The sequence below is a fragment of the Carassius gibelio genome, chromosome A19 (assembly GCF_023724105.1).
Source record: "Carassius gibelio isolate Cgi1373 ecotype wild population from Czech Republic chromosome A19, carGib1.2-hapl.c, whole genome shotgun sequence".
Taxonomy (NCBI): Eukaryota; Metazoa; Chordata; class Actinopteri; order Cypriniformes; family Cyprinidae; genus Carassius; species Carassius gibelio.
The window spans coordinates 13,854,628-13,869,142 of NC_068389.1; the positions used below are offsets into that span (position 1 = coordinate 13,854,628).

Sequence of the window (14,515 nt, forward strand, 5' to 3'; positions counted from 1 at the left end):
TCATGCATACTGAGTTTTTTATACTGTTAAAGAGTTGGATTCCCATGCTAAACATGGACAAAGTTTCTAAAATTAAGTTGTACGTTTGAAGGAGTATTTTTGTTCCAAAAAAACCTCTTCCGGTTTGTCACAAGTTTCTGAAAGTTTTTTTTCAAGTATGGCTCTGTGTGACGTTAGATGGAGCGGAATTTCCTTTATATGGGTCCTGAGGGCACGTTTGCCGGAAGAGCGCGCGCTCCCGTATAGCAGAGCAGAGCAATTCACTGATCAGAGCGAGAGCGAATTGTCACAAATGAAGTGTGTTTTTGGTTGCCAGGGCAAGACAACCCTGTACAGATTACCAAAAAAAACAGCATTAAGGGACCAGTGGATGGAGTTTATTTTTACAGAGCATCAACGGAGTTGTGCAAGTGTTTTTGTTTGTTCCCTGCATTTCGAAGATGCTTGTTTTACAAACAAGGCCCAGTTTGACGCCGGATTTGCACATCGTTTATTTCTTAAGGATAATGCAGTCCCAACGAAAAAAGGGTCACGATCGTGTGTTGGAAACGCATGCGGGGAGTAAAACTGCTTCAAATATCTCTGTGTTGTTAACTTAGCTATCGGCGCGTAAGCACATCAAGTAAACAACATGCGATGTTGTCATCAAACTGCACGAGTAAAACTGCTTCAAATATCTCTGTGTTGTTAACTAAGCTATCGGCGCGTAAGCACATCAAGTAAACAAACTGCGATGTTGTCATCAAACTGCACTTTCCACATGTACAGCTTAAAAAAAAAAAAAGACGACATAAAGTGGAACTTAGTCATTTTCCAAAACCGCTAAGCAAATATATAGTTTCAGTACATACCACATAGAGACGCCTTTGCTGATGCTGCTCTTGTTAAATTCCAGCCTCTTGATCTGTGTCACAGCTTCCAAACGCTCTCAACGCAAAAAACTACTCGCGCTCGTGATGCTTTAGCTCCGCCCACACGTCACGCCTCTAGGCGCTTGTGTTTTTCCAGGAAAAATCGGTACAGACTATCTTTCTCTTATAAATATAATAAAACTAAAGACTTTTTGGAGTTATGAAGGATGCAGTACTACTCTATAGGTACTCAAGATCAACAGGATATTGAGTGAAAACGAGCATTTCACCCCCCCTTTAAAATAAAACTCCCTTGGCAACCACTTTGAAAATTTCAGTTGGTTAATGTGGGTGTAATGCATACCATTAATTAAGCATGATTTACCAAGCTCTCGGTTCACTCCTGCTCATATTAGCCTTGATGTTTCAAAAGAGTTACACTGACGAAACGTCAGTCAAAGGAAATTAATTAATTGGAAAAGGCTGTGAGAGGAGCAGCTGGATGTATTAGTAGATCAACAACTGATCTTATATTATTAAAGATTTTATAAGAGGTGGTTGTGTGGTGTCTCTAATGGACAGCGTCAATGTTTCTACATATCAAAGCCTTTTCACAAATGTACGCACATTCTTTACAGATATAAAATGACCAATTAATACACAGAGGATCCATCAAGATCACAGTCTACGACATGAGCTCCCAGTGCTATCTTAGGCCCCTGTCCCAAGGCCCAGACAGAATTGCATTTCATTAAAATAATCAATAATTAAAAGGCCCCTTTTCATCAGGGCTGCATCACAGATGCTCTTTGAATCAGCTGACATCTCTCACTCTGCCTTATCACGGTCAATTAGATTCAGTTAGAGGTATTCATGTTTTGCAGAAACACTGTCATCAGAAGTACACAAGATTAGTCTGGGGCCCTCAGGGGTTCACAGCTGTCTATCGAAGGAAAGTCCTTCACTGATTCCCAACACCTGACATGCTCAGACAGCAGTGGATCACTGGAGAGGACCAGATGAGCTCGGACAGGCACGGACAACTGGACAAGCTGAGACACAAGGGCAAGATTTCTCAAAAGGGGGTTCATCAGTGTAGAAATAAATAAATAGAACACAAATTTAAAATAAATAAACGGGGCAGCACAACTAAAACTAATAATTGTGATATAGTTTTGTTTGATTACCAAACCAAAGACTGTTGTTTAATTAAATAAGTATATAGTCTGTTGTGCTGCCTGTTTGAGTGAAGTGCAGCACTGGGATTATTTACACACAAGCAGCTCATGAGTCTGTTTTCAGTGTCATTCAGGAAGAGCTGATTGGTCCACAGTTAAATACATCATGTTTTATTTATTTTTTTACTTAGATTTCACTTTTATAATTAGAGTTAAAACTAATAATAATAATACTACTAACAACAATAATAATAAAATTTATTATTGTATGTGTTTGGGTTCATTAACTATGATATTAGTAACCACGAACATCCGGATGTATAATTAATTTATTTAATATATTAACACATAGATCACAACTAGACATACTGAAGGATTCTGGACAAGCTCTGACAGCAGTGTAAAACTATTTTTTGCTAAATTATCATTTATTGTGGCCCCTTGAAAAACAACCAGTCCTCCTTTTAAATTTTCATTCTAAAATCAAAAATGGTTAATTAACGATATTCCTTGTATATAACAGTGCACAGAAGCACTAGTCTAGATGTCCTCTGCCCTGTCACAACCTCATGGGAATAGAGACCCACCATCCTCCAGCGTCCATGGACAATTGACAACAAATAGCGAATGTAAAGCAGACACAAAATACCAGCTACAGCAACCGCATACACTTTTTCCTAAGTCAACAACACAACAAACCGGGGTTTCAGTGAGTCCTTTACCTTTATATCTCTCCAGCACATCCTCATACGCCTGTGCGAACTCCTTCTCCTGGGAGTGATTCGCCGGCAGTAAACCCGGGATGTAGCCGGCCATAGCGTCTCTCAATCCCGCTGAACGCTTTACAGCAGCCCGCTCATAGAGTAATCCAGGACGGTGGATCCCGGTCGTCCGACAACAGCTGTCAACTCTCGTTTGCGTTAAATATCCACAATGGATAAGGACTTATTCACGCTTCGATATGTTTCTATTATATTTGGTGATCGTAAACAAGATTAATTAAATAAATCTAGTTTAACAAAGCTACTTTGCACCGGCGGTTCCCGTCACTGTGTCGTCAAAACAAGATTAGATAAATACAAATACGAAAATATCTATGTTTAGAGTAAATATCCCTTATCGTTTAATGACGGTTAAATGTCTGAAGCGGTTTAAATCTAGATGAACTACTAAATAAAACCATATTTTATTGGTTTAGAGCAGAATCCAGATTGTTAGCGTATTTAAAGTCCATTGTAGCGCGTGCGGGCCGGTGATTGGGTTTATATGTGTGCGCTTCTCGAGTCGGTGTGTGTCTATGTGCGGTGGGCGGTCCGCTCGGCTCCTTCCGAAAGCAGATATGGGGCCTCGGTGAAACGGTATCCGGACAGTGCTTCTTGTAATCCTTTGTCGACGCGCTCTTGACTCGCCGGTACCCGCTTTATTATGTTTTATCCATCCGTGCTGTTCAAAGTAATGTGCGCTTCTATAATAATAACACGGCGTGTGTCTCACTCCTCCCTCTCTTTCCCCCAGTGCGACTGTGGTTCAGGTTCTTCTATTCTTTCCTGCAAAGCCTGCGCTCTCCTCCTCCATCCCACCCTTCCTTCCTTCCACGGCCACGCCAGACACTTCCAGCGCAGGAAATTCATGGTGACAATGGCTGATGTTATTGGGTCTGAGTCTTGGGTTTTGTCGCCCCCGACTGTTTAAAGCGAAGAGGTGCATCATACCGATTAACACAAATATATTGAAATATTCAAATATGCATTTTACAATGCCCAAGCCCTACATTTTATCAACAATGTTAGATAAATTATGAAACGTGTATAAAATCAGGCAAAAATAAATGCAGTCCTTTATCCGCTTTCAATATCTCACCTACTCTGTTTTTAAGTAGCCTAGTTGTGCTTATATTTTCTTTCACAACCATATCAGCTCTGTCACAAAGATTGTAAATACATTGTTTGGGATTTAATTTTTTTTTCCCTATTAGTAGCATAAACATATGCTGATCATATTAGTATGCAGAGAAAATAAAATGTCTACTGAATTTAGTATGTGTGATAATTTTGTCTCAGATTTGCTTGTGATGACAGGTGGACCTGAAATTCTGTAGTCTCAGTTCATTCATCACATCTTTGAAGAGAATGCTAGATTTGTAATTGTTTACAATACTTTGTATTTTATTATTATTATTACTTTTAAAAGCACAATTTTTTCAAGGCTTGTGGTTATTCTGGATTATGTCTCAGGCAATGTACTTCAGTCACAGTGGATCAGTTTACTGATTTGTATATAAATAAGATCTATTTTCTCATCCAGCTCAGAATAAGAGGATAACGTTCTACATTTACAGCTTTCAGTCGTAGCATTCAAGTTCTTAAGGATCTATTTATGCTTATCACTTCAAGCGCTTGATCGATCGGATTGCTGTTTGACAAGGAATGCACATTCCTTTTACATCTAAGTATAAAAGTGTCTCTGCCAAACTGATGCTCTCATGCATTATGCAATATGTTCGCGTCTGTGATTAAGGTAGTACACATAAAAGCTAAAAACATTACCAAAAAACAAAAAAAACAAAGACAAGCCATACAATCTTTGAGGCTCCTAAACAAATAAATGACCAGTATTAAAGTACTGTTTTATCTATGGAAAAATTTATTCAAAATAAAACCTAGAAAAACTAAAAAGGAAAATTAAAAAAAAAAAAAAAATTTGCTGTAATTTCCAATTTCCAAGCCATCCATGATGTAGATGAGTTTGTTTCTTCACCGGAGGAGATCTGGAGAAATGTAGCATTACATCGCTTGCTCAACGATGGATCTTCTGCAGTGAATGGGTGCCGTCAGAAAGAGAATCCAAACAGATGATTAAAACATCACAATAATCCACAAGTAGACCACAGAACTCCTGTCCATCAGTTAAAGTCTTGTGTATTGAGAAGCTGTGTGTTTGTAATAAATTAATCCATCGTTAAGAAATTTTTTACTTTAAACCATTACTTCTGGCTAAAATACGAGTCTTCTATCCATGATATTGATTTCTTCAGTGAAAAAGTCATCTTGTTTGAATCAGGAGAGAAATATGCACAGATCAAGGACTGTTTACAAGCAAAAACGGTCCAAAAATGTTCTAAACAATATGTCTGTGGACTTGATTATGGATTATAGAGTATTTAGACGTATAAGCGGAGGGACAGTTTAAAGTTAAAATGCATTAATGATGGATTACTTTTTCATCCAAACACAGAGCTTTGCACTTCATAAGACGTTAAAGTCATGTGGATTACTTGAAATATTTGGATTCCTTTCATTTTAAACAAACATCTACATCTTGGATGGCCTTAGAGTGAGTCATTTGCTAGGTTTCTAGGTTTCACAGTGTTATAAAAATGATTTTGTTATTATGTTTTTAAAGATTTTACTTTAATTGAGCAGTAAATGAAGGCAAAGGTATTATAAATGCAAAAAGATGTCTCAATGGAGCCCCTATGACATGATGAAAAATTTTTTTTTATTGTGGAATATAATTAGTTCACTAGATTTAAAAAATTGTGCCTACGTTTTACTAATTCATTGACTCATTTTGATTTAACTAAAACGAGGGGAACAAACAACATCTTTCCAATAGATTTTAAAGCACACATTTTGTTTCTTACTCTCTAGGTGGGCAACACCAATAAACCTTGTCGGGAAGCGAACATGAAAGTGAAAGTGTTTTTCCACTGTGACTCTCCCTGTCATGCCACATTTAAACTGTGTGACATTATGGCTTCATCAGCCTCTTATCCTCATTCTTTAGTGCGTACTAATTCACAACAGTAAACAGCCAGCCAGACTCAAAAGTCTTTGACATAGCTGTGATTTAGCCAATGTACTGTCTTTAGACTGCAGCTCTGATTCGAACAGCTTCACCTGCATGCACACATCACACAAAATGAAAGATAGTCAGAGCTGAGATCTGTGTGTATAGAGTAGTTTGTGTTTGGAAACTCCCTATGTTTTCTAGGCAACTGTCATAACTGCGTTGCAGCATGGCATTCCAAGACTGAAGTGCTGTATATCACACACACACACACACACACACACACACACACCTTCTTTCCAGTTCTTCCCTCCATGCTCATTGCCTCTCTGACCTCAAACCTCTTTAATATGCCATCACTCTCCTTCCCCTTTAACCTCCTCTTTGACCCTTGTTCACTATCATCACCTTCTTTTTACTTTCTCTTTCAATCATTTCTTTAAGCTTCACATAACCACTCTCTCTTTTTTCAGTCTCAAACTGAAATGCGAAGTATCTTGGTAACTTTCGTCTTACTTCACTATTTGTTTTTCGGGCTTTCACATGTTTTATTCCCTTTCCCTCTTATTTCATAGCCATGGAAACTACGGGGCGCTGGAAAAGCAAAAAAGTAACTCATAGCAACAAGGGCATTGAGGGATTCGGTCTGAGTTGCCCACTCAACTGCCTGGAAAAGTAGCGAGTTTAACGGACATAGTCCCCAGATACTAAGTATCTGAGATACTACTAAACAATCACTAAAGCAAGACAGCTTTAATAGATCAAAATATTTTCTATTGTTCTTGCTTTGTTATAAAAAGTTACAATTGTCTGATTTTAAAATACTGTTTGATTTTAACAGTTTTTCAAACATTAATGAGCAGTGAAGCAGTTTTGCTCAAATATTTTTCTCTCTCTAAGAAATAATAATAATAATAACAACAAGAATAAAAGATGCCTAACCACTCAAAAGTTTTATTTTCAAAAATGTCATTCTTTTTAATGAGGCTTTTTATTTGTTATAATATCAGGACAGATCATATCACCCTGGTTTACTTCATTTCATGTTTTTAATAGTTTACATCATACATAAAAATGAATGCATGCTCATCATAGAAAAGCTGTATTTAAGTCATTGTATGTAATGTTGATAAATTAAAACATCCATAAAAAAGCAACAACATATCATTGACCCTAATATAGACTTTAAGGATGGTTATTGCTGTGAAGTCTCATCTATTTTTGGCTTTCAATTATGCAAAAATGTATAAAGCTTGCACAGTTTCTTGCAGCACTCCCCTATAAGCAAAAAAAGCCCAAATGTTGATGAATCAAACACAGATCATGTCTTACAGAGGCAAATCTGGAGGGACACAAACTCGACACATGGTTGTAAAAATGTGAGGATAGGATTGGCAGGGAAAACTAGTGTGACAGTCTTCCAGATGTGCCTTGGATTTCCTTGTATCCATGTTTATAAAGCTAGTAAACAGCGACTAGTGCTTTCTCACACTTTTGATTGCAATTACACCCAGTCACAAAAAGCCAAGCCAGTTTTCTCTCTGTATTCAACAACTGTTTGGTTCAGCAACAGAGACACGGTCTGTCAAGAGTAATGAAATCAGCAGGAAAAGCAAGAGCAACAGCCAGCGTGTCTAAAAAGAGTCTCAAAACAGTTCAGCTCCCAACATTTGGCCTCTCTTCTCCCACACGAGCACCATCGTTGTCTATTTCACAGAACTTGATCCTCATGCAGCTGCATGTATATCAATGCTGAATCCCAGAGCACTAGTGTTTACAGTATCTAAAAACCACTGCATGTCCTTCTTTCCAGCTTTAGCCAACTGCCAGATTGCTTTAAATCAAATCCTTGACTCAGGACACACAAAACAAGGGCCATTTGCTCAATAAGTTCTGATTTAAGGTGATTTCATTATTGTGCTTAAAGGGATCATTTAAAAAAAAAGTGTTTTTTGTCCATCTAATGCAAGTCAGTGGGGTCAAGTGTTGTTATGGATCCTATTGGCTTTCATTACATGAACAAAAACAGTTGAAACACTCTCCAAAAAAATTTAATTTGTGTTCCTCAGAACAAAAGAAGTTCAGTTTAGGAATGACATGAGGGTTAGTAAACGATTCCTTTCGGGTTGTGGTTGAACTATCCCTTTAAATACTAAGGAACTCTTTCTGAACACACATTTCACACATAGTTGAGTCTCTTACCTGCGACTCGCACGACTGCCCTCTCTGCGGGGTCCAGCACTGAGTCCTGACTCTTGCGCTTGCGTCTCTCATGTTTGGATAGGTTCCAGGGCAGAGTGTCCCCTTTGGGCCCGGCTGTGCTGTGGGCGCAGGGCGAGAGAGAGCCCCCAGACCTCTCGCTGCGGAACGAACGCTCGCTCACACACGAACGTTCGCTCAGGCTCTCCTCGTCCGAGGAAGACATCTCGCCAGGGGGCTGGGAGGAGGGATATGAGGGGTGGCAGGGTAAAAAGGGAAACAGAAATAAGGTCAGGAGTCAGGACAGAAACAGAAGCATGTTAGAGACTCTGTAATGTGTGTGATATCTAATTCATCACCCAAAGGGCAACGTACTACTACTATATACCGGAAAACATGAGTACCAAATAAGGTTTATGAGAACACATCAGCTGAACAATTTGCAATGAAATGAAAGTAAAAGAGATGAAGGCAGATGCTTCTGGAGATCAGGTGAACAGAGCTGACTCACTTCAACAATGATGATGAGAAGGAAAAGTGGCAGGAGGATCGAACTCTCTTTTCAGTCACGATACTATTAAAACTGGACACTGCATTTGGCTGGGCCAGACCTCTATGATGTGCATCCCTCTGTGATCAGCTGGAAGGAATGAGGCCCTCGGGGGCTAGAGTGGGTTCCTGTCCGTCACATTATTCCACACCAGCTGAACTCATCAATACAAGTGAGCTCAGTGCAAGCTGTTTAGAGATGTGCTCCCCTGTCCAATCTACTCACGTCATTCAAGGCTTGCTAGAGGAGCGATGGCTACTCTGAGATAGTATTTATTTATTAATTTTAATATGTATGTGTGTGCGTTTGTGCGTGCAAATATGTACAATTGCAACTGTATTTAGATATTGCCATTTATACAGATTATTTTACAATTAGCAAAACTTATTTATTAACATTTAAATTAATAACAAAAAAGGTGTCCAAGATATATATATTTACATTTTTTTAATTATTGTAAAATGCATATCAACATCTTTTAAATGCTAGCTCTGTATTTGTGTTGGTCTCATGTGGATTTTAAAAGCTGTTATATCGTTTAAAAAAATGCTTTGATTTAATAATTCTACAATGCGGTGGATTTAATCAGATATGTTGAGCTATGTCTTTACTGTTTCTCGAAAGTGGGACTAAGCTGACTAAAACATTGTTGCTGAAGCTAGATCTCTTTGCCATCCCGCTGTTCCCTGACAGCATGGTGGTTCAGTGGCAGCCAACAGATATAAATAGAGGCAATGCTGTAATCGAAACCTTGCTATGTCATTATGCCTGAGAAGGAAAAGGAAGGAAACTACTGCTCTCTTTTACATTATTTCATCTCTCACTGTTGTCATACCACCACACTGAGTAAGTTCATGCACCCAGTGCTCCGGTAGAGAACTGTTCTGTTGATTTAAAGTCCCTGTGCAGCTGGGTCTGCATTTGTACAGAGTCTGGCTTCCCAGAACGTTTGCCAAGCACATCCCAGAACAGCCTTAGAATTGCAGAACCGCTCCATTTCCCTTTGAAAGAAATACATTTGTGGAACAGAGGATGGTGGCACACTGACACACTCACTCAATAATGACACTTGCTCATCATACAATAAATAATGCCTTTGCATTATTCAGAGCACTGTGGGCATTTAGGTATTAGTTCTTATGGAAAAATTTGACTTTTATTGGGGAGGTAATATCATGTGGCCAAACATTCTGCATGTTTAGAGCAGTTTGGGCCTTTACACTGTATATAAGGGGCCCGTATTTTACATTGGACATCAAGTATGGACAACAAAAAATCCTTAAAGAGATAGTTCACCAAAAGTTGTTCCAAACCTGTATGAGTTTCTTTCTTCTGTTTAACATAATAGAAGATATTCTGAAGAATGTCGGAAGCCAAACATTCACCACTGACTTCCATAAGTAAATAGTGACAGTCAACTGTTAATGACAGAATTTTCATTTTTGGGTGAATTATCCATTTAAAACCTTTTGCTAAAACTGCTTGTAAATCTCTCATTATGCTAAATTTACACAAAACCATACACAAACCGGTGCTATAGTTGACAAAACAATTTGATAAAAAAGATAAAATCCATTTTTTTTTGTAATATAGCATAAAAAAGTAGTCTAATGCAGAATTTGTATTGTTGTTATCCTATGGTTATCTGCATGATGTTACTTTCATTTAGTTTCGTTTTCGCCCGCTATCCACAGCTCTTTTTTTTTTTTGGTCGCAACTCACAAGTTGAAAACCACTGATCTATTTCAACAAATCTGACCTGGAAACAAGCCATGCACCAAAGAAAGATTCAGTAAATGTTAAGTGCTAAAATAGACAATCCTGCTTGCAAGGAGTGTAGCATTTGTTGATTACTGGATAAAATGTTTGATCGGATCTAATTAGTGCTACAGTCTGTTAAAGAAGTCACAAGACATGCCGCGAACACAGACACTATCTGTCCTATTTTTGAGGTTTTGCATGTTAGCCAAAGGGCAGTAGCTACAATAAGCCCTATTTGATCAGATCAAGGATGGATTACGTACCATGCCAATGGGGCCAGTCCCTGAGGCCTCGAACTGTCAGGAACCTCGAAATGTAAGGCTCACCCACTGACAATGAAGAAATTAGTGATATTACCAGTTCCTCTGAACACATGCAGCTTTAATGTTGTAATTGCAACTCTCTGACTCTCTATCTTGCAATTGTGACTTTGTTTTTAATATCTGTTATGTAATTTATTATTGTTATTTGGTAATGTCACAAAAACTGCGAGAGGCTAGTGTCCCAAACCTTGCAAGATCATAAGTTTTAAAATTAGACTTGATAACTTCAAAGCATAAATGTATCTTTTGGAATGTCAGAAACTGAAATGAGCAGTATGGTTACACTCACACAGCAGGCAAACATGGTGAAAATATGTGCATCTCTACAGGAGCACAGCGCAGCAAACCATCTGTGAATCCTGGTAGAAATAGCCTTTACCCAACCTACTGTACATTTTACATTAGCCCAGGAATTTTGTGTTTGTGTAAACACGCTGAGCACATGCCTTTCGATCGTTTCTGGAAGACATGAATGGATATCCATCATTTATGAAGGGAAAAACACGTGCGTAGATCCATAAATATTTGCTTGAGGACGCCCCTTCTTTCAACATCCCACTCCTACTGCAAAGATCCGACTCATTTCGCGGATCGGTTCTTTCGAACAGTTCATTCCGGTGAATCGAATTCAGCTGTGCTTTACGACATGACGTAATTATTGTTCAGTTTTGTGTATTTAGCTCGCAAACTGCTTATTTCCCTCTAAATAAGATATCTGCATGTACAAAAGGCCCACTAACGTTAATAAACTATAACCACAATAGTTTACATTGTGTACGTTTTCATTAAATGCGATCTGGTTGTGTGGAACGGCTCAAAAGAACCACTGAAAAGATCCGAATAAAAAAACAAAAACGATTCGTTCACACATCAGACATCACTGGGTTGTAATGTGGCGGAAACCGAGCAGAGTGACCACAGAGATGTGTAAAGCCTCTTTGTCCGAACACACAGAATAACGGTCTGTCTAATAATACCCATTCAAGCAGGCTTGAGATTAATAAATCATTACCTTTATTTCTAATTAATGAACGTGATAAATTAACAGCCCGGCTCGCTCTTCTTCTCGCACTTCTGATGCCCGATTATAAATGGAAATGAGGATGCTTGTAGGAAATCTACATGATACTTAAGCGTTCAGTATTCAGACGTTAACATTACAAATTAAAATACTGACACATGTATAAAAACGATCATTATCAGACACACAGCTACACCCCGAGGCTGTCGGATAACGGACGTTTGGACTTTCTTACCGTATAACGGCGGAGTCCGTCACCGCGCGCAGGGTGACAGAGGCGGGGATGCGCTGGCGCTCAATCCCGACAAACACGACTCTCAGCCGGCCACAGAAACACTGACTCTCGGTCCTTTTTTTTTGCACCGAGTCTGACCCAGTAGACAGAGGAGCAGTATGGAGACTGTGATTCGGTAATGGCTGTCTATTCCCCTCCTTTCATATCCCTCCTTCTCTCGCGCTCTCTCTTTCTCCGGCCCCCTCCTCCTCCTCTTCCTCACTCTCTCCTTTCTCATCCACCCTTAAATACACTCTCTTTAATGATGATGATATTTTTAATAATGCTTCATTATGAGCATTGCATAAAAATCACACAAGACTAATCAAATTAAATCAAAATTCCTCTCGGTGAAATCTAATGGCATACTCTTATTAAAATCTGAGATGCATTATAAGGAAAGGATTGCTGTGCATCTAAATTCTTGTTAACGCAACACTAAGATGCACATATTGTTGCCCATAAAAATAATGAAAGTATAATCCATAGTGAATGTGTAGTGAAGCATCTGTCCTCAGTGAGACAGTGAAGGATCAACTGCTGCTGGTGGACTGATCCAACAAAACCACCACAGAAGAGCAGCCCTGATAAAAATACCAGTGGACATTCTTTCTCAAATGTAAACTCTAATAAGATTATTATAACGTGAATGACCAGATCTTTGTTTAGAGCCAGCTTTTAACCTTAACCTTTTAACCAGGCTCAACTGAACACATGTGATGGTCTGCACGTCTTAATTCCACCTGTGCACTCGACTTTACACCTGAACTTTCTCAGACAGACATGCTCTAGTGTCTCAACAGAAATACCTAGCAGTTTATGAATCATATTTCTCTACTTATTTAAGCAGTTTATGAACCATACTCGTCCATGTATTGCTTATATTTAGCAAAAAAAGAAAAAAAAAAGTCTCGGTAGTACAAAAGTAATTTCCCAATTGTCCTGTCACTAACGTGATGCCTTGTTTATTAGTTTTAAGTCAACAACTCAAGCTCAGAAATAGTGGTTTGTTACTGCCACCCACTGACCAACATGCTAAATAACTTCAATAATAACTAATCATGGCTTGGTAATGTGATTGGGATGCCAAATGGATTGATGCATTCATATTAAGCTTTCCCATGGGAAGCCTAACAAAACCACTTAAATACATTTGCATTCATTTAAGGCTCAAAACCAGACTGCATATACTGTATCGAACATTACACATAATCAGATGGTCTCACGCAGACTGTAGGATGAATTCAAGCTTAAATGAAGTCTATCTAAAGTATTCAAATGGATGTAACATACCAGTGGTTCTCAAACAGAGGCTTTGGCACTTATACTGCACCTGAAGAACAACTTAAAGAGGGGGTCAAATGCTATTTCGTGCATACTGAGTTTTTTACACTGTTAAAGAGTTGGATTCCCATGCTAAACATGGACAAAGTTTCAAAAATTAAGTTGTACGTTTGAAGGAGTATTTTTGTTCCAAAAATACCTCTTCCGGTTTGTCACAAGTTTCTGAAAGTTTTTTTCGAGTATGGCTCTGTGTGACGTTAGATGGAGCGGAATTTCCTTATATTAATTTAATTAATTTAATTTCCCCACGTCTGTGGTGTGGGAGACCCGGGTTCGAATCCACTGTGAGACACCAATGTGTCCCTGAGCAAGACACTTAACCCCTAGTTGCTCCAGAGGCGTGCGACCTCTGACATATATAGCAATTGTAAGTCGCTTTGGATAAAAGCGTCAGCTAAATGAATAAATGTAAATGTAAATGTTATATGGGTCCTAGGGCACTTCTCCCGGAAGAGCGCGCGCTCCCGTATAGCAGAGCAGAGACATTCACTGATCAGAGCAGAGCAAAATGTCACAAAAGAAGTGTGTTTTTGGTTGCCAGGGCAAGACAACCCTGCACAGATTACCAAAAAAAAAAAAAAAAAAACAGCATTAAGGGACCAGTGGATGGAGTTTATTTTTACAGAGCATCAACGGAGTTGTGCAAGTGTTTTTGTTTGTTCCCTGAATTTCGAAGATGCTTGTTTTACAAACAAGGCCCAGTTTGACGCCGGATTTGCACATCGTTTATTTCTTAAGGATGATGCAGACCCAACGAAAAAGGGTCACGATCGTGTGTTGGAACCGCATGCGGTGAGTAAAACTGCTTCAAATATCTCTGTGTTGTTAACTTAGCTATCGACGTGTAAGCACATCAAGTAAACAAAATGCGATGTTGTCATCAAACTGCACTTTCCGAATGTACACCTTAAAAAATTAAATAAAAAAAAGAGGACATAAAGTGGAACTTAGTCATTTTCCAAAACCGCTAAGCAAATATATACAGTTTCAATACATACCACATAGAGACGTCGTTGCTGCTGCTCTTGTTAAATTTCAGCCTCTGGATCTGATTCTGGATCATAAATAAACGGCTGAATCTGACTGTTAGCCATGGTTTGTTTTGGATGATGGTTTTTCCCTCACGGTAATGTCACAGCTTCCAAACACTCTCAACGCAAAAGCCTACTGGCGCTCGTGATTCTTTAGCTCCGCCCACACGTCACGCCTCCAGCCACTCGTGTTT

The 14,515-nt window shown here is 38.9% G+C and overlaps 1 protein-coding gene across 8 annotated transcripts in view; it reads right to left on the minus strand.

Moving 5' to 3' along the window:
- The window catches only part of LOC127935428 (microtubule-actin cross-linking factor 1), a 156,356-nt gene extending 144,290 nt beyond the window's left edge, over positions 1 to 12,066 (minus strand). For 3 of the 8 annotated variants that reach the window (XM_052533281.1, XM_052533283.1, XM_052533272.1), the window contains exons 1-2: positions 11,908 to 12,065; positions 8,021 to 8,255 (exon numbers count right to left, since the gene is read on the minus strand). In XM_052533281.1, the coding sequence (XP_052389241.1) occupies positions 8,021 to 8,243 (223 nt within the window). In that variant the 5' untranslated portion in view covers positions 8,244 to 8,255; positions 11,908 to 12,065. Of the gene's footprint in view, positions 1 to 2,751; positions 3,608 to 8,020; positions 8,256 to 11,907 lie in introns of those variants that run through there. The other 5 variants (XM_052533284.1, XM_052533271.1, XM_052533279.1 and 2 more) reach the window with 3 other exon arrangements.
- Positions 12,067 to 14,515: the final 2,449 nt, after the last annotated feature.